Raw genomic sequence first — 26015 nt, forward strand, 5'->3', positions numbered from 1 at the left:
CTCTCTCTCTCTCTCTCTCTCTCTCTCTCTCTCTCTCTCTCTCAACAAAAGTAAAATATTGAACGTGGCGTCTCGCTAATTTCGGACGGAATCCGATTTAATAACGACACTCGACACATTTAGCGACTAATTGACTTTTTCCTCTCTTTTTCGATCCGCAAAGTGACGTAAGAAAACGCTAATTACAACCGATTAATGAACGTTAGACCTGTCTAACTGACTCAAAAAACCGCGTAACGTTGCGACACCGGCATGACACAACGGAGTGACGTTGTGCTAATTATTAACAGCCCAGTTACGGTCCGGTTGGGATGATTGCGAGTGACTCGATAGTTTAATCATCGTTTGGTTGATGTAACGTGTGACTGATGGTCGCTCGTTTGGTCCTGCCGAGTTCTCGCGTCTCGGATCTTTTCTCGAGGGGATTGATTCTCCGTGTAGAGAAATTACGCCGTCTTAGCGACACGTGCGGACGAGGCGAGTAAACAGGAGGCCGTCCCGGAGTATTCGTCATCGTCTCAAATGTAGCTTTAATTGTCCGGGTGAACGTGAGGGTCTTCACTTTGACCCGGCATTTACCGTCGGGCCGCGCAGGCTCACATGATTTCACATACGTGCTGTGCAATTCCCTCCCCCCTTCCTCCCTCTCGGCGTGGCGCCCCGCTGAAAAACTTCCTCGATTGCATTAATGAAGCGTGACTAACGGGGCACGCAACATCTGTTGCATAAATAATATAACTTCGCGCTTTGTACTGTGCTGCAGGTAAGCGCACGCGTTGCGTCACAATGTGTGTGTGTGTGTGTTGTGTGTGTGCGCGTACGCGCTTGCAAATTTCAGCTGTTGTCCGTTTGTTTGTGGCACGTCGTATATCCGTGACGGGAATTTCTCGTACTTTTTCTACGTCTTGTTTTTTTTAATTTCTGCGTCAAGATATCTTGACCTTTCGACTCAATCGCAGAAATATAATAAATAAAAAGTTATTTTTTTCTCTTCCGCATTTTTACACCAAGACAGAAACAAATGTAAAGAATGAGATCTGTTCGGTGGACATTAACGATATATTCACTTACATTAATATATGTATTTTTACATTAAGGAAATATTTTTTTAATTGAAGAAATATGCATTTTTTTTAACTGCCGCTTTTCATGAAAGCAATTGTTTATTCTATTCGAATAAAAGGATCCTGGTGGAAGTGCATGTAGATTACGTAGACATCCGTCCAGTTATTAGTGTTAATGTATTCTCATTAGATGCAGAAATGCTGCGTAGGAACTGCACAAGAACTTGATAGAGTTTAACTTAATGGTTGAAGCAATTTACTGCACAATATGTGAACCGATATTTCCAAGATATTTTCCAAGAATTTTCACCTAGGTATCGATCGTGTATCTTTTTCTCTAGCATGAACTCGTGTAAAATGAAAAGTTTCACGTGAAAATTTTTACACTTTCATTGCTTGAGAAGTTACATGATCGCAAAAGTCGAGTTCGCGTGGAACTTCTCGCTCTCTCTTTTTCGCTTTTAGCAAAAAATTACGTGATCGCTACTCTCCCTATTCAGTTGAACGAACTAAATTGCCTTCTTCTCCTTCACGATCATTATAGGATCTCTCACATCATGATGTCTCACGTTACATCTACGTTTGCGCGATTCGAGATGTTTCGTGACTTTTCTCCAGCATCACACACGCGCGTCCATCCGCTTGGTTTCGTCCGATTTATTGGCACGAGACGCTCGTCCCGATATTTATGCCGTACAAGGTGCGCGCGGCGGATCTACGTGACGCTTTTTCTAAATCCCTTTAAATATAAATCTCCGTGACCCAGTATGTACGCGCAATCCGTCTCATTCCTTTGCGTAACCGGCCGTCACCGCGCGCAGTTCGCATAATTTCGTCTCCTTTCTCTTCACTCAAGTGCTCTTTTTTTCAGGTCTACTTTTACCGATCGCTTTATAGAGAATAGACATATCACTACTGGCGAGAATAAATTCGCTTGATAGCCCCGCGATGCTGATTTACGCGCCGGTTTTACGGGCCGACTTACAACGCGCGCTCGACGTACTCGCCGTTTATCGCTCAATTACGCTGCGTGATTTATCGCGAGAAAATCGCGCCTCTCGCGTGGAAAATCACGAGACATCCGTCGGGAGGAGAGCACATGCAGAGGCCCAGCATCAGCTGGCCCGACAAAGCGGAGACATTCGCGTTACGAATTGTCGTCAGGCGAATCGGCATCGTTCTCGCTTGCGTCTGCGAGACGTTAGCCGCTGAGTAAACAAATTCCATCGGGTAATTTCCGCTGGAAATGAAACACCGGCGACGCTACCGGGGAATATACCGACGCGATCGTAATCAGAAGTACCAAGGACAATTGGCATTCGCTCAACGCCTGGCTAGCGCTTTTGGCATCAGCCTCGGACCGGCTGAGGAAGGACACCGTGCTCTAAAAGGTAATGAGTCTAATGCATTTTCTCTGGCGACGTTCGATCGCGAGGAAATACGACCGCTATCGCTACGCGGCATCGATGCAGCCCACTGAAAAAAAATATGTAAAAATTAACAAATATTTGTTGACATATTTACTTGAGTCAAAATTCTTTTCGCTTAAACCGTAATGTAATGAGTAATGTTTATTCGGTTCAAGCAAATATGTGTTACCAACCTAATAAATATTTGTTAATTTTTAAATATTTTCTTTTCTCAGTGCAGCATTCAGAGTCGGGACTAAAAGAGAAAAGAAATGTCAGTCCGTGTAACTAAATAGGGAGTCGGATCTTTTTCATCAGTGATGAAAAAGATGGAGATGCGAGAAAAAACGCAAAATGTGGGAGAGGGAGTTGCCTGAAAAGTCATAATAGTAAGATCCGAATATCGAGATAATCTCTCGAATTATTATTTTATATTGCTAATTTTTCAACACACACTGAGAGAAAAGAGTTGAGGATAATATTCAATATTCACACGAAAAAAATAATACACTGAGAGAAATTACCTGATAAAAAATTAAAAATCGGATTTCCCATCAAGATTTCAATAAATTTTTGTATTCGATTAGGAAATATTCGATGAAACATTCGATAAAATATTCAAAGATATCGATTCATAATTTTTTGATCAGTTATCTGGTGAAATGCTATTTTGATCGAAAGTATCCCATTAAATTTAATCGGATATCCTGATTGGATATAAAAATTTATTGAAATCTTAACGGGAAATCCATTTTTTTAATTTTTCATCAGGTAATTTCTCTCAGTGTATTATTTTTTTCATTACTAATACATACTAATACAAAATACTTTTTAAATAAAAAATTATTTTTAAAATCTTAAGAAAACCCCTTATTTTTTCATGAAAGCAATTATTTATTCTATTTAAATAAAAGGATTTAAGTAAACATGCTGTTAGTACTCTCACCAGATAAATATTCATCAATATTTAGATATTTTTTCTCTTAGCTTGCTCAGTCAGATAATCTCAGTTACTGCATTCAAGCTTTAATACAATTAAATGTTCAGGCTAATGTTTCCGGTAACGGAAATATCATTTCTCGTCGCCGAATTTTCACTCAGTCCCCGATTCAATTGCATGAACTGAAACCTTTATTTCGGTGCTATTTTGTGAATGAATAAATGAGTAATGCGTGCGTAGGAAAGTTCATTAAGCTCGGCAATATTCTCGGCAATCGTAATTAATGCATCATCAGCGTGACATATTTCAAGGTATCCTCTTAAAACGTTACTCGCCTCGCATTAGTCATTGTTAATATTTGACGTTACGTCGCACGTATATGTTTTCGATAACGGTCTTGCGTAGTCACGTCGACGACGCGTCGTCACGTAACGCACGCCAATAAAAATCCGAACGGTAACGTCCTTCTTATTCACACGACTTTATCGCTTTCGGCTGGCTCCGCGACGATACACACGGAATAATTGCAGCGAGATTAACCGCAGGAGAGTTTTCCAGCGGTTTCCCGAGGACGAAACGAGGCGAAACGTCGGCGACTCCACCGTCGCCTGTGTTCGCGGGTTAATTGCACAATTAACAATCTGTGCAAGCGTTTGTCGCGCGATGATTTACGAGCGGACGAGCGCGTAATTGATATCGCAAGAACAGAGAGGCGCATTCTGTTTGCGCGCTACGCGCGCATTCATCGCTACACGTGATGTCCTCAAAATAGCGTGAAACAATAGCGGCAAATTGTTCGTGGAAAAAAACAAGAAAGAGCATTAAGGCTCCTGAACAGTCACCGCGGTCACATTGGATTGATGATGTCAAAAACGAGGGAAACCTGCTCAAAATTCCTGCAAACCGCAGCTAAATAAAAGGATATATTATTATTATGACACTCGCAATCTGTTTTACAGACTTGTGAAATGCTCCGGATGCTTCTCTCTTGCCGAAATAATTATTACATAATCGCAAAATAAATATGACAAATCGTCTTAACAAAACATCAGTGACTCACAAGTAAACTTACCCAAAAGGTATACTCCAATTTCTTTCTAATTTGGCACAAACGTAGAAGTACAAAAAATATTTAGGTCATATTTTTTTATTTTGGCCTACTTTGAGTTTCACAGGCAGTTTATAGATTTTTAATGATCTCACTCCTATCATCAACAAGCACAAAAAATTCATAAAAAATCAAATTTAATATAAAATATAGTTAATAATTTTAACAAAATCGGTATAGCTGAGACGCGAACCATTCTAAATTTCTTTAGCCGAGATTCTAACCGAAATATTTCAAATCCGTACTAAATTAGTAAAAAATGGTTCAAATCTCGCCCAAACCGAGCGAGAAATCCGGCAATTTTAATGAAAATTTTTCCGACCAATTTTTACATCCAATTAGGATATCCGATTAAATTTAATTAGATACTTCCGATCATAATGGCATTTCATCAGATAAACCGGTCAAAAAATTAAGAACTGATATCTCCCATCAGACGTTTCCTGATCGGAATTCATTGGTATTTTGATCGGAAATATCAGTTTGTTAATTTTTTATCGGGTAATCTCTCTGTGGAGTGTGGAGTTCTCGGCAGACTTATCAAGAACCTTAATACCATGCAAAAATTGAGCGGGTATCTACGCAAACTGCGTACATTTCTACCACGGATAATTTCTTACGACGAAATATTCTTGAACGATCCATTAACGGAGGAGAAAATCGAAATTTTAATCGGATCAGCATGACATGGCGGAGAGATCCTTCGCCTTGGAGTTCGAGTGTATGAAGTTGGCACCCCACTTTTTGAAATTTATAATTTTGAAAGTTGTTCCAGATTGTTCCGACTTTGTACCACATTGTTCCAAAGTGATATTGCTTCATTCGAAACGGTTTTCGAATAAAACAAAAAAAAATGATTTTTTGAGCTGGCACCCCACTTTTCGAAAATCGAACATTCTGATACCGCAATAGATTGTTCCAAACATTGTTCCAAAAGGACAAATCCGTAAGTTGAACTATAAATCCAAAAAATGAAAAAAATGTTTTTGACCTGGCACCCCATTTTTTGAAAATAAAGCATTCCGATACTGATATAGATTGTTCTAGTTGTTCCAAACATTGTTCCAAAAGTACAAATCAATAAGTTTAATTATAAGCCCGAAAAATTAAAAAAAAGTTTTTTGACAATCTATCGGACCAAGAGTAAACTTATACTATCTTTCTTGTTCCAACCGAGATCTTTTTGTTCTGAGATGTTCTAGGCTTAAGAATTATAGTTCTAGAGTATGAGACTCATAAGATCATTCGTTCTTCGAAAATTCGTTAAAAAATCGATTTGACAGTACTCGACGTCAAGAGTAAACACATGCTTCCTTTCTTGTTCCAACCGAGATCTTTTTGTTTTGAGTTGTGCTAGGCTTAAGAATTATAGTTTTAGAATATGAGACTCGTAGCGTCATCCGTTCTCCGAAAATTTGAAAAAAATCGATCATCTGAAAAATCTGAAAAAATTCTGGGATACACTAGAGAGATTATATTTTATGTTCCAATAGTTACTTTAGTCATTTATTAACAATTTTTTGCAATAACAATTTAAATTTGCCGAAATGGACAAAAAATGTAATTTCGTAAAAAAAAATTCATAACTTAACAACATGTTAAAATTAACAAAAATATTTTCAGGTTTTTTTAGATGAAACTATTTTCTTAAAAAAAAAAGTTCTATATACTGATTTAAAAAAGTATAATTATTTGGATGATTGAAAATAAGGATGATTGAAATATATTTCTGAGGTGACAAAAATTCAAGAAAAAGATGATTTTTTACAAAAATTAATCTTTATTATAGGAAAATTGGCAGAAATAATTACAAAATGTCATGACAAAATAAAGTGAAATTGCTTCGTCGTTTAAGCCTAGTATAACTCAGAACAAAAAGATCTCAGTTAGAACAAGAAAGGAAGCATGTGTTTTCTCTTGACGTCGGGTGCTGTCAAATCGATTTTTTTTTCGAATTTTCGGAGAATGGATGACGCTACGAGTCTCATACACTAAAACTATAATTCTTAAGCCTAGCACAACTCAGAACAAAAAGATCTCGGTTGGAACAAGAAAGATAGTATAAGTTTACTCTTGGTCCGATAGACTGTTTGTCAAAAAACTTTTTTTTAATTTTTCGGGCTTATAATTAAACTTATTGATTTGTGCTTTTGGAACAATGTTTGGAACAACTAGAACAATCTATATCGGTATCGGAATGCTTTATTTTCAAAAAATGGGGTGCCAGGTCAAAAACATTTTTTTCATTTTTTGGACTTATAATTCAACTTACGGATTTGTCCTTTTGGAACAATGTTTGGAACAACTAGAACAATCTATTGCGGTATCAGAATGTTCGATTTTCGAAAAGTGGAGTGCCAGCTCAAAAAATCATTTTTTTTTGTTTTATTCGAAAACCGTTTCGAATGAAGCAATCACTTTGGAACAATGTGGTACAAAGTCAGAACAATCTGGAACAACTTTCAAAATTATAAATTTCAAAAAGTGGGGTGCCAACTTCATACACTCTTGGAGTTCGCCCTTCTTTCGCGAGATTCTGCGGAGCATGCAACTTGCTGAAAAAATACGGGCGGCGATTAGCACAGCGGGCCCGCATTTATTGCGGGGCTCGTTTATAATTTTAGATATTAATTCTACGAGAACGGGGCCGCGCCGATAAGGCGGCTGAAAAATCGCGAAACGGGTGAATGTCAGCGTTACGACGCACCGCGCCTCTGTCGCAAGCGATGCCGGGTACACACACGCGTCGTGCATATTATTATCACGAAGGATTCGCCGGCATATCGATAGATTCACGTTTATCTGACGGACGTGTGTGTTCGTATGCATGTGTGTGTGTGTGTGTGTGTGTATGTGTATGTATGCGTGCATAGTGCGTGCGTGCGTGCGTGTATCTTTTCTGTCTGCCTGTCTCGCGTGCGCATCTGCCTTTTATTCTTACGGCGCCAGTTTTCCACGTACGACTTTTTGCGCTCCTTGTCTCACACACGGGACGACGCGTCCTTCCGAGAAGCCCATTACGCAATTCGACACGTCGCGTTTCCGTTCGCATGGCGAATTTTTATCGCGAAATTTTCACTCACGCGAGAAAACGGGACGTTCGCAGGCGCGACGAGCGGGCCACGCTTTTCTCCTTTTTTTTTTTCTTGTTTTGCACGCAACGTGCTCTTCGCCTATCGCAATGTATAACTTCGAACTTATCGGCACGTCGCGCTTCATTATCTAGCCGTGAGCGCGTAAAACACATCGTAGTTTTCGTGCTCGAGCTTCGCACCGACGTCATCGTCGGATCATCCCATATGGAACGCGTTATCGCGGTATTACGAGATGTATTTGATGAAAAGTTGAAAGCCGCTATCGCAATTACCACACGCTCTGTCGTATTGTGTAACTTGCGCTCGCGGATGCACTTCCCCATAGATAAGCTCGCTCTATCGTGATATCATTCGCAATCGTTCGTGTCGCACGACACGATACTATGAAGCTGACATCGACCCCATTCCTATATATTTCTTTTAGAACAAATTGGAGCAAATTTTGAGTAACGTCGCGAACAAATCGAGTAATGCTTCCCGAACAAGTAAGGTAAGTCCCAAACACGTATCTAACTGGCGGACAAATTGTCTTATTTGCATGCTTTGCGCGCGCGAGAGAGACGCACCTTCGAAGAAGTCATTAAGGCCTCACCTTGTTGAGAAGAGTGGGATTGTGCAGCTCGTCCAAGGAGGGTCTGTGGGCCGCCTGAATGCTCATGATGTTTCTGTAGTTGTCTAGTCTGGGCAGGGCCTCCCTGGTCATGTGCCTGAGGGACTTCTTCGTCTCCTGCTCGCCCAAAAGGCTCGCCCGACCTTCGAGACTGTCGACCCGGTTCACGTGGAATCTGGTTCTCCTCAAAGGATTCAACTCCACCGTCTCCGAGTCGGTGTCCCCGCCATTTATCCCGTTCTCGTGCGCCATGTCTTCGCCGTCTGTTCGTTCCTTCTTCTGCTACTAATACCGCTTCTTCTTCTTCTTCCAGTTAGCGCGACAGCTCGAAGAATCGAGCGGCCGGGCGTACAATGGCCGATCAAACGGCAATCTCTTCTCTCCGGTTTCCTCGGGAATTTATCGATTCGTCAAGGCGGCTAACAGTCACGGTTACCTGTCGACAATCGTTAAATGTTAACGTACATAGAGGAGACGGCGGAAATAAAATTAAATATCGACTGTTCACGCTTCGTGTTGTACACGGAGAGCATATTGTAGTAAAACTTTCGTTAAAATTATATTTCTTTTTTACAATGTGTTTTGCAAAGCTGAACGGTGCTGAAATTGTAGTATTAAGTAGTAAAAATGTAACGATGTGTGAGTGATATACGATACAAAAAGCATTCAAGTTATTATTAATTTTGTAGTACGCTGATTTTGATCGGAAATATCCGTTTGTTAATTTTTTATCGAATAATTTCCCTCATTGTAAAGTAACCTACAGAAGTTTTACTACACTAAGAGAAATTATGCGACAAAAAATTAACAAACGGATTTTTCCGATTAAAATACCGATAAATTTTTATATCCGACCAGGATATCCGATTAAATCGAATACTTCCGATCATAATGGCATTTCATCAGATAAACCGATCAAAAAGTTATTAACCGATATTTCCTGATCGGATACAAAAATTCACCGGTATTTTAATCAGAAATGCTCATTTGTTAATTTTTTATCGAATAATTTCTCTCAATGTAAAATATCAAATGTGTATAATATTTTTAAATATATAGTAATTTTGATCATAATTCTGCATAGTCCAAGCAATTACAATAATTGTGTTGTAATTTCTACCGCAATATTTTTTCCGTACAGGATCATCACGAGCGGTGGTATTAGCAATGTAATTACAATTTAATTGCAATTTAGTGTAATGTGAGGTTGCTGTGTATAAAACAACGCAGTTCCAAGAACGCGCGTTTCCAAGTGGACGGCGTTTGTAATGCGATGCGACAAATGTTGCATTATAATAATTGATATGTTGACTTCATTTCATATGATTGCAAAATGTAAAGCACAAATAGAACTACGCCACACCTGTTAGAAGTTGAATTGTGCAACTCAGTCGACCTGACATAATGCTTAATTAAGCTTGATCAAATATGCTCAGGTCTTGTGGAACAGCTATGTACATATTTGGGAATCTACCGAAATATCTCGACGTGTGTGGGAAACAATAAAGTGCGAAGATTTCGATGGCGTGATAACGGGCAATCGACATGTTTCTTCTTACAGGACGTTAAATTGCCGATTTTGATTACGATATCAATATTCCCTCAACTGCGACGCGAAATCCATTTTAGGAAAAAATCACTCGCAGCAATTTGCACGCATGAACGTATCGCAAGAGTCAATTAAGTTTTGTATCATCAGCAACGTGACTGCGTGTGTGTGCGTGTACGTGTTATTAGGTTCTGGCTTTTAGATTCCGAAAAGTAGGAAATGTTCTCGAATTTTTTTAAAAGAAATAAATAAAACTATAGAGTTTTGGCCATACTACTCATCATTGTTTCATGTATAAGCCAATTTTCTTATTAAGAAAAATTAAAATTCTGTTGTACAAGTTTGTGTTGTGCTGAGCGCAGTGTTGCCGAACTCTAACAGTTGGACAATATTACTCATGCAATAATCTGAAACAAATGTGCAAAAAAATTTAAAAACTGCATTAAATTTACTGAAGAATGAAATTTTATTATATGCAAAAGATCGAAATTTAATAAAATAACAACACTTCGAAATTACAAGTAATTTTTCTCTTCTTTTTTAATTTATGCCGAAAAAAATACTAATATTAGAAATTTTCCAAAGGATTTAAGTTAATCCTTGAGCAAATTTAATACAGCTTTTAAATTTTCTAGTCTCACTTGATTCAGATTATTACATGAGCTGTAGTATTGTCAGAGTCATCCAGCGACACCGTGCTAACATGAATGTATATATATATGAATATATATGAATGCATAAGTATGTATATATGTTCAGAAAATCGCACTTCTCGATAGTTAATTTTATTCGGATCACACAACTTCTCATCAGGAGCATCTTTCGAGACTATTTTATGAAGAAAAAAATGTTTACTCAAACGAGATCAATGCCTGGATTTTAAAGGGTCGATAAAAAGAAACTTATCACTAACGTAAAATGATATCCAATATTCATCCAATGAGCATACGACTTTCTAATCGGCAGCTTATCCTCCGTATTGTTCTTTTTCCGAGAAACTCGTGGGAGGCTTGAGACCAGAAAGAATCAGGGGGTTCAAGGTGAAAAGTCACGAGGTGGCGACCGCTTCACGGCCTTGCAGGCTTCGCGGCAATTAAGTAATGAGCGTCGCGTGGGTGCGCCAATTATGAAATTACCCTTGCCCCGCGGATAGTGTGCACACGATTATCATTCGCCGGTGGGTTAGTGCCGGTGAGTTATCTTATTATTATCGAACAAACTGCGCCTTCGGGGCATCGTCTTCCGCATCCGTGATACGTCCGGGACACGTCCGAGCGGATACATGTGGATACACGTGGGAGCACGCGTATGACAGCGCTTTCCAGCGCCGGTGGACGAGCTTTTATCGAATCATTGTCGCCATGGCGCGATTACCGAGCGATTCGTCCTTAATTGCGGTAAAAGGATCTACGGTACGTGCACTCCCGATGCGCTCTCCGTGAATGTCCGCCCGAGTCTTGGACGGTGGAAGTTATTTTGAGCGCGCAAGGAGCACGATGAATATTCTTCTCTACGCTGAGAAAAAAGTGATTAATTTCACCAAATATTATATACGGAATGAATATTATACACTGTAAAATCTGATGTGTTAAATTTAACATTTTATGTGTTCCAAATCATTCATTCTCATTTATGTGTAAATTTAACACATCAGTTTTTACAGTGTAGTTTTTTATTTCATTAAATTTTTTTCAATTTTATTATGTTTCTAATAATACAGGAATAAAACAAGGTCTTATCTATCTGAGGAACATAGTAAATTACTGTACTGATAGTTAATCATACTGAGAGAAAAAAGTGATTGATCCAAATAAAATTGTACTTGTTGTTTTCGGCCCCAATCATATTTTTTAGTTATTCTAATACGAAAATATGGTAGTAATAATATACATAGGCTAAGCTATTATCACTTATGTTATAGCAGAATTTAATTAAAAAATGATTTCCTTGACTTCTAGAATTTCTAGTAATGATTTCTCTGCATGATTATAGTCACAAATACCAAATATTATTTTCTTAGTGTACAAACAATTACTGTACTAATAGTCAATTACACTGAGAGAAAAAAATGGTTGATCCAACTAAAATTTTAGTTGTTTTCGGTCCCAATCATATTTGTTGGTTGTTCTAACGAAAATAGTAGTAATAATATGCATATAAGGCTGTTATCAGCGATATTATAGCAGAATTTAATAAAAAAATAGTTTTCTAGATTTCTTGAATTTCTGGTATTGACTTCTCTGTGTGATTATAGTCATAAGTATCAAACATTATTTTCTCAGTGTACAAACAAGAAAAACAAAGTTGAGATAACAAGCCATTTGGCTGAGCAGAAACATCTCTTACGGCAGTCTTTTCGTCTTTACAACCGATTTTTCGTCTGATCCGCATTCAGTTCACACGAACTCATATTTTTTCCCGTGTGACTTCAGATACTGCAAAATCCTCACGAAACTATGATCAAATCTGCGCGATTCAATGTAAATTAACAAAACCTAATTTCTCTCGATGAGACGGCGTTTGTGCCGGACAGTTATCTCTCTACCTTTAAACCAATTATCACATATCACGTACAATGATCTGCCCCCACCGTTGGTAATTATAATCCGCTATTAACAGGATACTGAAGTCGATGATGAAAAATGTCGATAACGTAGAGACGAGAACGTCACTAAAATCATGCTTTTCGTATTTCTTGCATGTACTCTCTAAATTCCTTGGAATGAAAAGCGGCAGTATTTTCACTCAAGACGATAGTGAACCTGCTACCACTCGGAAAAGTGAATGTTTCACTTAAGATTAGAAATCGTGATTCGACACGAGCGAATGTTTCAATTGATTGAAGTGAATATGCATAGAACACATTAAATTCACTCTTTAATTTCGAGTGAGAAGATTCAGAGTGGAGAATTCACCGTATATACATAAAAAAATTTCAGTTGATGCAATCAAATAGAAACCAACTGAAAATTAGGTGATCAGAAACGATATCTCTGTTATGAAAAGTAATATTTCTGTTGTCGCAACCGTAAATATTCGTCTGAAGATTTAACGATATTAGAACTCGGTTGAGGCAACTGGGAACAATTGACTATAAATTGACTATTGAAGAAGCCTCATAAAAGAATTTTTCCGTTCCTACAGCTGAGTTCTCATCTGATCTCTGAGCAAACGAAAATTCGGTTACACCAACAGAATTGTTTTTTCCGTGTAGGAGTGAAAAATAAGTTAAATTCTCGAGTGGCTCGGCTGTCATTCTACTTTTCGAGTAAAATTTCACTCCAAGGTATTTAGAGAGCAGTCTTATATGCAACCGTGACTAACGTCACAGTTTCGAAACGTGCAACATTGATCGTTCCAACTCGCACTCGCATACCGGATGTGCAAGAACTGTTCCGACCTTAATTTCAACGACGGATTCACCGCGAATCGCACGCTCGCGACGCACGCTCACGAGGCTGAGGACACGCCGCCGCTGATAGCCGATCGATTTCGCGCGAATGAGGCGATTAATTAATTCGACGGATTGTTGAAACATCTCAATTTGGTCCGCGTACGCCGAAAAGCACACAAGTGTGCTTATCCTTAATCTGCCCGTCTCTCTTTTCTTCTCTTTCTTTCTCTCTCCCTTAAATTTGCGTCGCGCAACAAGAACCGGTGAGCCGCGCGCCAGCACCGCGATGTCTTAATTAGCAGCTAAGTAAACCGATTTAAAACGTGCGCACGAGATCGAAGTGTTTGCCTTGCGATGGCGCCTCGTTCTTGGCCGCGCGGCGTCGAGCGAGCGGATACGGAATATTGTCGGGAGCGCTTTTCTAAGGCCGTCGCGGCGCCCGCGAGACGCAAACGGCGAGATAAGTCGCAGTTAAACGATTTATTCGGCGGATTGCACCGACGCAACGTCGAACGTCGTCGTCAATCGACGCAGCGTCGTAGGTGGACTTTGCACCGGCCCAAAGAAACCGCGAACCTGTCCCGTCCCCGTGCCGGGCATTTCCGACACCGCCACCGAGATACAAAACATTACAATAAATCATAGCGCAAAAAAAATAAAACTACGATTAAGTATGCACGCGATTAAGTACGACACACACACACTGAGAGAAGAATTTAGTAAATATTATCAAAATTTGGTTACTATTACTAAATGATAGACGTAAATATAGCGGGCCAAAGCTATGGCAATACTTATTAATTAATTTAGTTCTGTAAAATAAATTATTTATTTGAAAAAGTAAAATTTATTTGCTTCCAGAATATATTTGGTAAATAAAACTTATTGAATAGTTGAGCAAAATAAGCGATTTTGTAATAGTTACAAAATTTTTGATAGGTTCAACCAACTATCTGTAATAATAGATATTGAAACGATGTAATAGTTGCAAACGAATGAATTTTTCGTTGTGCTGCAACAAAACATACTTATACTGGTAACAAAATAAAACTCGTACCTACTGAATTTTTTATTATATGAGATATAACGATTTCATAACAATTATCAAATATTTGTTCATAACTATAATATATTTCATATTAAATATTTAACATTAAGTAACTATTACTAAATTATTTAATTGACGTTACTGTAAATGCAATTACGTCATACTCCCGATCTATTAAATATTTGGTAATTATTATCATATTTAGTATTAGTTACTAAGAATTCAATGAATTTCTGTAACTAAATGCAGTTTGTTATAGTTACCAGTCTTTTCTCTCAGTGCACACACACACATATACACACAAAAAAACGTAAGGAAATCCGGGAACTCTAAGATTTAAACAAACTTCAAACATATTAAAAATAAATAAATCAACTTGATTTTGCACCAAAATATTCTTTCAACTATCCGCTATAAGAAAAACACAAAGTTTACTGTGAAAAAATAGTTTAAAAATAGTTTTTACGAAATTATTGTTTTAATGAAAGCATGAATCTATCTCATTGTGTTATGCGGGACAAAATGGAATATTTCACAAAACTTGTTTATTTCCCCCAATCATTGATTTTAACAAGTTTTTAAAAGTGACTCATTAAAACAGCCAATGTATAAAAATTATTGCACGTTTAATTATTTATTAATAACATTTTTCTTATAAAACGATAGAACTAAACTCTTTTCTTATTAAAATATTAATAACAACAATTTAATATGGTAATCTTTGATATCAATTTTCTGATAAAGCACATGATAAGAAATATTGCAACTGAACATTTTAAGAATATAATAGTATAATCCTGTTATTTAAAATATATAAGTTTGGATTATGTGTAGTAGAAAATGTGTAGTAGAAATATAGATAGTCGATATCTGCATAAACATTTAATCAAAATGACGAGAAAAGATCGTCTAATAACGTTAATATACATGTGGTAATAAAAAATAAGAATCTTATCACTGTGTAAATGTATCAAGCAAATTGTAACGCAATCGCGGAGAACGTGGCAGATAATTTGTAGCATCTTTCAGTTAAAAATACGCGATAAGAGACATCTAACAGTAATAAATATAAAATATTTCATTACATAGCAGCTAAAAAGTTATCAATCATGCCCCATTATGCCCCGTTATTCCCCAGATTCCCCTATATTGTATTCAAGTCAATTTGATAAGTAAATATTGCTTGTTGAGCAAATATTGATTTCTGATTGAAAGAAATAAAAACTATTACTATTACTATTTAATATTACTGGTTCTTATGAACCAGATCTGGTTCTAAGAACTGGAAATTCTATTTCCTTCAGTCAAGGTGCGTTTGGTTTGTTCATTGTCAGGTTAATTCAGACTTTCTCCTCCGTTTAATACTAAGCGACATATGATAAATTCAATTGCATTAATGGTATGTATATCTTTGCTAACAAAAATATATATATATATATATATATATATATATATATATATATTTCGGATCTGTTGACATATTTCGAAACTCTATTAATGTTTTTATATACTGTCTAATGCATTTCTTTTCTATTGAATACTTTTTAGTGCAGTTTATCTTTATATAACTTTATGGGAAAGCAGGGATTTTTTCTGTGAATTGTATTTTTCCTTTCATTACTAATTTTTCTATATCACTACTAATTCCATAAATGAATAAATTTATTATCAAAGCAATGTATGAAATACATATCGGTGTCTAAACTAAAACGAAGCAAAAGGAAACTTAGACGAAATGTGAAAAGCTTGCCGAAATGTCTTCGGGCTACCATAAAGGCCAAAGATGAAAGATTCAGACTGTACAAGTAAATCAGTTTTAACGATTTACATTTATTCATGTAAAAATTTATTTGTCCATTAAACATACAAATGATAATGATAATATTTATCCTTAAACTTGCAAATAATAACACTTCTCTTTTCTTTTTTTACTTTGGTTTAAACACACTGTACGTGAAAAATGTGATTCAGAATGAGGATGGATTTTTATTCACGTACTTTTAAAAGCTATTAAAAAACTTCTTGGAAAAAAATCACTTCTGCGTGCAGTTTTATTCTTTACTCTTTATATTTATCATATCTTCTTGGAACATTTTTTAACATTATAAATATATTCTAACCCGCAAGACTAGCGTAGTAAGAGAAAAAATGGTTAATATCTAACTAAAGTTATAGTTGTCTTCAAGACTCAATTATATATTTTTTAGTTTTTTTAACATGAAAATTATAGGACCAATATGCATATAAGATTATTATCGCTAACATTGCAGTAAAATAAAAAAAAAATGATTTTCTTGAATATAATTTGTAGTAATTATTATTATATATAATATTATTATAGCAATGTAATTATTACAGTAATTTCTCTATGTGATTATAGTTACAAATACCAAACCTTTTTCTCAATGTGTTTCCTCAGCTAGTGAATGTTTATATCTTCGAGAAAAAACCTCTGCGTGTACGGTAGCTATTCGAGTATCACGAGTCGTATCCGTGATTTCCAAATAGCGACGATTCTCACATTGTCGTCATCGTCTCGGAATATGACGGCATACAGAGAATAATATAATGTACCCGGATTTCCTGAGAAGGCAGGATTAATTGGTGTTACGGGATCTTTAATGACGCGTAATTTGATCGCGAATTGGATCTCTCGAACGTGGCGCGAATACTAAGCGAGAGGCAGAGAAAAACCGTCAGTCTATACTCGCGCTTTCCGATCCATCAGGAATAACGAAACGCGGATCCTCGATGATTTTTACCCCCTGCGAATGCGCGCGAAGGGATTAAATCTCGACGAATCCGCTGAAGAGCGGTTTAAACCGGTTTACACCCGAACGCAAATCCGCGCTTAATTGACGGGCATCTTTATTAAAGAGCCCTCGGGGCCCGGCATTCTCATTCTAAATCGGATGTTAACCGATCCGGTTCGAATTCGTATAAACCAGTTTGAGACGAGAGCTCGAGCCGTGAGAATATCAACGGTCCATCACGAAATTAAGATACAACAGTTCGTTAACACGTCGTTTTGCGTCTTTGTCTTATCAACTAATAGAACGCGTCGGGGATAAATTCTTGCGAGGGGATTGAACGCGAGAAGAGTCGGAGTCGGGTAGATTTTTACGGTGAAACGACCTCGCGGCAACGGACGACGGTCGCGTGGTCCCCGTAGACGCATCCGTTTGCGTTTTTTCTCTTTTTTTACGGAAGTACTCATTGCACGCAGCGAAGCGTTGCGAGCAGAAAAAGGATTGGTAATGACCATCTGGATAATAGTCACATCTGATGTGATACTTTGGTGAAATAGTTTCAATTACACATAGAGCCGAATATAATTAAAGAATTTGGTAAGTATTAACAATCTTGATATCTGTTGCTAAAACTTAATGACCATTGCCAATTCTAATTACCAAATGTTATATCGAAACGCTCAACCAAATGCATTTGTCAACTATCCAAGACTTTTCTTTCAGCGTAGCCAACACGTCCTGTCACGTATAATATATCATGAATATAAAGGAAATACCTTACCCAGACAGCATAAATTACTAAAAGGCGCCTTAAAGACGTTCCAAAGACGTCGAAAGGAAATAAGACGTCTTTTGGATATTTTTAAGACCTCTTTCAGTAAATTGTGTTGTCTGAGTTATTTTTTCAAAATAGACGACTCACAATTTATTAATCAATAAAGTAACGAAAATTTACTTCCTCCACGCATTTTTTTGTTCGGGGTGATCGATGTCTAAATATTTTACATCCTCGACATAAAATCGTTCATAGCTTGGATCATGTCTTTGTTAAGAATAAACAGAGTGGTTCTTGGAATTTCAACTTCGTCCGGAGAACATTTCTTTCGGAATAACCTGTCCGAAGGACCATTATAGCATGAATAAGAACTAATCTTGTAGAATTAAACTCCCGGTGATATATTGATCGTGAAGACTCAAAAGATTTCGAGGAAATGTTAAACAGGTTATTCTCTAGAAAAAGAGAGAGAGAGAGAGACACACAGAGTGTTTCTCTAAAGGAAGATTAACACAGAGTGGCGTTTACCTCTCGCCGGAAGGTGATCCTTTGATCCTTTTATATTTTGACCTCGTCATCTCGAGTCGCAGGTCCATTTCGAAATACCAAATTAACCGCAGATCATCATGGTATTCGTCCGAGTTCACTTCTATTAGGTTGGTACAAAAAATTTGTCATTTTTCTGTTCACTCTAATCTGCCATATATGGAGTCATTTTCAACTTCACTTGATTTTTAATTTTTAATTACTCGCAAACTAATGAACGAGGACTTTCCGTTTATGTACTAAAAAAGGTTAGTTGGTAGAAATATGAGGTTTAAACACTGTTGAGCCATTTTAATTGCCTAATATAACAAAAAAAGATAAATTAGGACGTTTTTGATCATACTGTATCAGAGAAGTATCAAAGTGTAAAGTAAAAATGTAAAATAAGACGGTTTTTCATTATATTTCAGTTCTTTAAATTAAATATAATATATAGGAAAAGTTTTACGCGAGCTTAGCTTATTGCTAAGTGGTACGCACCACTTTTTTTAGCAATATCGAGCTATCTTCTAGGTAACTTCATTACTATAATTTGTGTAAAATTGAGTCGGTTTTGCGGAGGTGGCAATTTAGTCACCATCAACAAAGAAAGATTTTTCTAAACGTGAAACATCTTCCAAAGAGAAGTCTCTTGCTCGAAACTTGACAAATCGAATTTTTGTTTTAATAATCTTGATTGAAATGCTAAACTTACTTAGGATACAGAATGCATTTTAAGTAAATTTGATGCTTATGATAAACTCACAATAGAGATTTGCGGATATAGAAAATACTTGAAATAAGTAATATTTACTTGAATGCAATATGTATTTTTCCGTGTGTGTTCTTACTTCTGACGTCATCGATCGAACTGGTTTCCGTCGCCAATTGTGACAAGAGATCAGAAATTAAAAAAAAGAAGTTCCTTTTAGACATCTAAAAAATACCGGGTCGATGTTTTTCATTTTACTCGAAAAAATGATCAATTTTTCGAAAATGAATAATTGTGTCTTCGATTTTTACTGACAAATAATGACAAACTTTTTGTACCAACTCAGTACAATAGAAAGCTGATATTGTATTTCGCGAGACGATTTTAATTTTAATGGCTTTTCGCTCGACTCTTTCGATCTTGCTTTCATGAACGAAGGCCGCACGCCCTGCAAAATAATTTTACATACTTTCGATTTGCTCTTTTGTCTCGGCGCCACGATCGAAGGCCGCGTTCTGCTCCTTCGAGCGTCGCACTTTGTCTCACGAGACATGGAGTCTACAGCACGAGATACTTCGATAAAGTCGATCGGCGAGACGAAGTAAAAGGCAAACGGAGGTTCATTTCGCCCATTCCAGAATCTACGACCTCGATATCCTCAAAAATCTCCCGTCTCTCTCTTAAAAGCGAAAATCCACGTCCACGTCACATCAACCCAGATAGACCCAGAGATGTTGCACGTAGCATACATTTAATGCACACTTTATGATGCTATTGTGACAGTAAAACGTGTTTAAAATATAAGTAAGAAATTGTTATAAGAAATACCCATTTATTACGCCGTAACTTTCATCAAAATATCTACTTTTTATTAGCAATAATTCCGGACTAATTGCGTTCTCTTTCCGGCAAAATATGCGGTAAATTTCACGGCATTAGATTGCTTTCCTTTACAAGATATCTGACACAAAGTATCTGTACCTCGTGTACGTAGTAGATTAGTTCTGACTAAATGCAAAATTCTCCTATTTTTTGCAGACAACCATGTAAAATTTTCAGTTATTAATTAAAGAAGATTGACGAGTGATCGCGCGTACGATAGTGTAGCAATTTTTTTAATTAATAACTAAAAATTTACGCAGTTATTTGCAAAATGCTAGAGGATTTTTTCGTTCAGTTCAATATGATCTACAAACATAGGCGTCGCTATCACAACTCATCTGCCGTATCGTGCGTGATCATTCGCCAATTTTTCCATTAAGAACTCAAATTTTTACGTGTTCGTTTGCAGAACGGTAGAGGAGTTTTGCGTTGTCTGATCTAATCTACATGTACAGACACGAGGTATGAGACATTTTTTGTGTAAGACATCCTATATACCAAAAAAAAAAACTTGCATGAGGACGTACCTTAGTATACTTATGTTAATCACTATATACTTATGTTAAGCACATATGAAAAGAGAATTTTATAGTAAAATCTTATAGGTTATTTTACACTAAGAGAAATTGTCCAATAAAAAATTAACAAACTAATATTTCCGATCAAAATACCGATGCATTTTTGTACCCGATGAGAAATATCGGTTCATAATTTTCTGATCGGTTTATCTAATTAAATGCCATTATGATCGGAAGTACGCGATAAAATTTAATCAGATACCTTGATTGATATAAAAATTTATCGGAATTTGATCGAAAATATTCGGGTTTGTTAATTTTTTTATCTCAGTGTATAACCGAAAAACAGATCAACATATTCTGCAGTAATTCACTATGCTCTCATTTCACCATTTATAGATATTTTGGGAACTAAAATGTACTATCAAGAGATACTCGCTATATTTCTAGCGAAATATGTTAAGTTTTTGGCAGGAATTCATTATATTAGTTCCTTAGCAAAATGGATTTTACTGACAGTCTATTCCTGTGTGGACTACTAAAAACATAGTAAAACATAGTGAAAAGAACCGACATGAAGGAAGCTGTAGTATTCTCTCCGTGCAGAAACAGACAATACGTTGAGATATGCCTATCTGGGGAAGTGTCACTGCGAACAGGAAAAAAAAGTCTGAAGACGAGACACGAGGCGGAGCGATGAAAGTGTGCTTTCGCCCGAGGTCTCTTCGTGAAACGGGGAAGAGACAGGCGGACTTTGAAAAATTGCCGGCGCGCTTAGCAACGCCGGCCGATCGCGAACGGTGCCGTGGCCTTTATTACGAATACGAGTGTTTGTACGCAGGGCCGGTACGAGGTCGTGGCGAAAGGCGATCTTTGCTCTAATTCGGGTGTAGTACAATAGATGTAGCAAGCCTTTAGCTGTATGCTCTAAGCCCAAAACTGCGGCATAATTTTTGATTGCAAACGTTTTCTACTGAAGTCATAATCCCCAAGTTTCAAGGGAGTCAGCTAGATTTCAATTGTAAAGGCAATGCAGAAGATATTTTTTGCCAGAAATTATAGGCCTTACTACACCTATCGTAGACTCGTAGGCCTTCCACAATAAACTATTAATAATAAGCCATAGGCAAATTGACCAATCACAGTCCAATCACTATTTTCAAAAATAATCAACTGTGACTTAGTCGACTTGTCTATCAGACTTACGGCTTTACGACTCGGAAAGAGGTCTGGCGATTGAAGAAATCGCACAGTCTTTCGCATTATGGCAAAGTTGTCTCGGCTGACAATGCCAAGATTGGACCGCGATGGAGAGGACCAGAGATCAGGAGACGGCCGTGGCGGAAGGCCCCAGGCTGTTTCGCACCGGCCCTGTTCCACGCTTCGCTCTCGCACGCGACCGGCTCGTTTCGTCGGAGGCGGCGCGCTCCGCCCCGGCGAACTCGAGGGACCGCATTCTCGCCGCGTGTTCAATGCTAAACGCGTCTGTCCGGACACTGGCCGTCGGTTCCGTGTGTCGTCGTCGAGCATTAACCCAACGTTCGGCCTCACGGACAGCTGCGGGGCAGCCGTTAGAACAGAAACAGAGAGCGAGCGGGCGAGAGCAAGAGAAAGCAAGAGAGAGAGAAAGCGCAGTCGCGTTACAATTTAGATACCTTTAGACTGCCCTTGCAACATCTCCCCTTCGCACGGGAGTGATCTTGGATGCGAAGGGGAGGTGGCGAGTAAATAAGCATCGAAGCATCGAACACGACGAGAACGCAGCTCACAAACCTGTGCTTTTTCTTGTTTACCTTTTCGCGTTGAACTTGGGAAGAGGAACGTCTGTTAGAAGTAGGATGTCCGGACGTTGCGGTCTGCAGATTTCCTCATGATCTCTCGCACTATCAGATACGCGTGTCCCTGTCGCTCCTGTCGCCGCTGGACACGTGTCAAACGTGTCAACTTCTAGCCTGCTCGCGAGCTTTCCGCAAGCGCGACGATCATCGTGTTGAGGAGGCGAGAGGCGCCGGCTGAGAGGCCTTTCACGGATCTCTCGTGTGATGTCTTTCTCCTCCTCCTTTGACTTCTCTTCCTCCTTCACCCGGCGCGTCGGAATCACTCAGCAGACTCCGATAGTGCACGTCGAGTGTGTGTGTGTCGCGAGCACCACGTGCCGTCGGCAACGACCGACTTCGCAGGGACTGGAGAATCGCACGCCGCTCGCTCGAGCCGTCCGGGCCACGCGAAATCCCGATTCCAACTGACGGCTCGTCGCACAAATCCCCTTTACTTACACGGCTCGGAAGTGTGAGCGCGGAGCCGGCAACCGGCACATGCACCGCACCCCACCACACCGCACGCACGCGCCGCAGTGCCGTGCTGTGTCGCCAACGCGCCCCAAGCACAACTGCACCAGAGACCCTATAATAAGAGTCTGGCCATCAGAGGAATTGCGTTCAGCAGAGAAAGGTGCTTTGCAAAATTCGCTGTGTAAAATTCGTGAATTTGATTGGTACATGCTCTTGGATTTAACCAAAATTAAGAGCATCCTCCAATCAGATTCACGAATTTTACAACAGTTGCAAAGCAACTTTCTCTGCTGAACGCAACCATTCTGGCAAAATTCTTCGAGAGAGAAAGATATATATATTTCCTAGAGAGTCTCTAATATATATATTTCTCTCTCGTAGAATTTTGCCAGAATTCCTCCGATGGCCAGACTCTTATTATAGGGTTTCTAGACTGAACTATCTGAAACGTTCTTTCGTCGTGATAGCGACAATATATTACTTTCACTCATGAGATTGCATCTGTGATTGCGCGTACAAATACATGATTATTATTTCCCGACGCAATAGGCGCTTTTTCTGCCTTCTCCTTGTTCAAAGATTGGGAAAGACCGGAGCTAAATAGCCTCAGGAGTATATTGCTTATATGCTTCTTTTAGTATTTATTTTGAGAAGAATAATGAATATAGAATTGCAAAATGATCCTTTTAGAACATAAATACTTTTTCCCGAGTTTCATTAAAATCGGAATAATATTACAGTTAAGAAATCGAAAAAATTAATGTAAATTAATGGTAACAGCAAATTGTCGTGCCCCTCGAAATTTTATATTAATATTCTTCATTGTGAGTGAATAAAGTTGAGCGACATGTTAACAGTTAGAATCAAATGTGTTGAGAGTATATGATATATTGTTTCGGATAATAAAAGCAATTTTCATTCATAAATTATTTGAAATTAAGCATATGGACGGACGAAGTGAAGTTGGCTCATAATTAAGGGCCAGCAGGAAAGTTGTGGAGATCCCAGAATTATTAATCAGGATACGTATTTTATATGTGGCCTTCTTTACTCCGCACTAATTGGACAACTGAATCCGATACAGATGGCCACGTTGTTGCATGTTCGTATTTTGATTATTACAAAACAAAATACATACACAGTCAACAAAATCGTGGCGAGTATTAATACACAGAAGGAGGTTGCTTCTATCATGTTTATATCAGTCACAATTAGTTGTCTGAGAAGTTGTAACTTCGAAATTATAAATATAGATCATCTAGTCCGAGTTTCCCTTATTTTGCGACGCAATAGTCGCTTTCTCTCCGTTCTTCTCTTTCAAATTTTCATATAAATTACAAATCCCGAGAATCTCGAGACTCAACTCTTTGAGTCCCGACCTATCTTTAAGGATACAACATGCACTTCTGGAAATAAAATTTTTTCATTTATCTATTCACGTTGTGTTTAATAAGTCGCTTTCGCCAGCTATCAAGTGATAGTTCACATATTTTGAAGAAAATAATAATTTTTATTTTTTTCTATTTTAAAATGGAACTCTTGACACATTATTATTAATACATATCTAGCATTCCTCTATTGAAATAGCATTAAATTTTCAAAATAAACCGGATCTTAAATACAAGTATCTTAAAAATATAGTTCTCATTTTTTTTAATAATTTTAAATTTTATTTAATTACTACTTGCTCATAATAAAATTTAATTTTTCCGTATTTAAACAAATTTAAAAATATATGAAGCGTTTAAGACATAATTAATCACACCAATCCTTAAAATAAAATTACAAAATAGGATTACCAACAAAAAGAGATTTTAAATATAGTTCATCTTATTTGAAAAAAAATTCGTTTCTATTTTTTCATCATATTCTATTTCTCATTGAAATATTATTTGTACTTATCCGCGACCCTTCTATTAAAATAACGTTAAATTTCCAAAATAAAATACCGGAATTCAAAAGGTTAAATTTCGAATTTCAGTGGTGTGGAATATTCCAGTTAAGTATTTAAATGCGATTAGCGTGTCGAAAAGATGTTCAAAGAAGAGAACGACATATTGAATGGCGTCTTTTTTTTAGCAGGACGTCAAATCGTTACGTATGTACCGCTACTTGCGAGACACTTAAGACTCCGAGAATACTAGCGCGATGACTCGTCGCAAGTGATGCCAGTACGCGTCACATCTGACTGCATTTTTGCGACGCGTTCGATTTCGCGTTAGCCGCGCGCGCTACGTCACTGCCGACACGGATGACGCATCTATTCCGGGAGCATTCGGCACTGCCACATTTATACACAATGAAGCATCGACGCCACGTGGCTCGCACGCGGTGAACGAACTTTCACCGCGGTGCCGCATATTTCACGTTGTAGATTTGATAAGCGGAGTTTCGTTCACTGCAAATATAACGACATATGCTGCGCGCAGATAAAATCACACCTCGGAAAGGAAATCGGCACCTCGAGAAATCAGAAAAACTAAGTAAACAGCGATTATACACCGTTCTGATCGGCGCGGCTAGCTCTCTTCTTAGAATACACATACACACATCTGTTTCGACTTTTACATGAGCTTATATTAAGCTTCCAATAAATCCTCAAGGACCGCGTCGTACTATCTTATATATAGACGCTGAAAGAAATGCTAAAAGAGATATGATGAAGCAGTGTACGCGTGGCCGTATACCGACATGATTAAAAAAAGTTTAGAAACTAATAATTTTAAATAGAAATTAAAAAGAAGAAAGCGCATTTTGGAAATTTTGAAGGAGGGATTTAACTAAATAATGATAATTGGGATTCAGGGATAGTTTGACGTGACAGGTTTGATTTACCGCGTGCGTTATAAGACCGAAAAGATATTCGGTGAGTGTGTCTAACACTGTCGAACATTATTATCCTCCCATTTAAACTTATTCGCACTAATATCAAACGCGCATGATTCCTACAGACCTTATCTTTCTCTTAATTAAGTGTGTAACCTTTTCTTAATTAGGTGTGTAATCTTCCGAGCCTCTGATACATAGTTTAGTTCTTTGGCGATTAGCATTCGGCGATATTCATATCGCCGAGTAATAAAGTAGAAGTACCAATGTCTAGTCACTAATAACATTCGTATCTAATTCTAGACATTCTTATTACTTTGGACTTTATATGATGACAAAAAGAAACAAGTTTGAGAAATTCCACTTTAACGTGCGAAGTTATCATGACATGAAAATTAACACATGATACGTCTGCGACAATTAGCAGTCTACAATTTTATTCAATGTCTCTCTCTCTCTCTCTCTCTCTCTCTCTCTCTCTCTCTCTCTCTCTCTCTCTCTCTGTTTCTCTCTTTTTCT

General features: G+C 37.8%; 1 protein-coding gene across 1 annotated transcript in view; it reads right to left on the reverse strand.

Moving 5' to 3' along the window:
• The window catches only part of LOC116846295 (bumetanide-sensitive sodium-(potassium)-chloride cotransporter), a 39480-nt gene extending 16824 nt beyond the window's left edge, over positions 1–22656 (reverse strand). Inside the window, exons 1-2 of the mRNA XM_032819950.1 lie at positions 22173–22656; positions 8209–8662 (exon numbers count right to left, since the gene is read on the reverse strand). Coding sequence (XP_032675841.1) covers positions 8209–8478 — 270 coding nt within the window. The 5' untranslated portion in view covers positions 8479–8662; positions 22173–22656. The remainder of the gene's footprint in view (positions 1–8208; positions 8663–22172) is intronic.
• Between the last annotated feature and the right edge of the window lie 3359 nt (positions 22657–26015).

This window comes from Odontomachus brunneus, unplaced genomic scaffold (assembly GCF_010583005.1).
Source record: "Odontomachus brunneus isolate Ranch 3 - 2012 unplaced genomic scaffold, Obru_v1 Obru_scaffold_063, whole genome shotgun sequence".
In the NCBI taxonomy this organism is placed as follows: Eukaryota; Metazoa; Arthropoda; class Insecta; order Hymenoptera; family Formicidae; genus Odontomachus; species Odontomachus brunneus.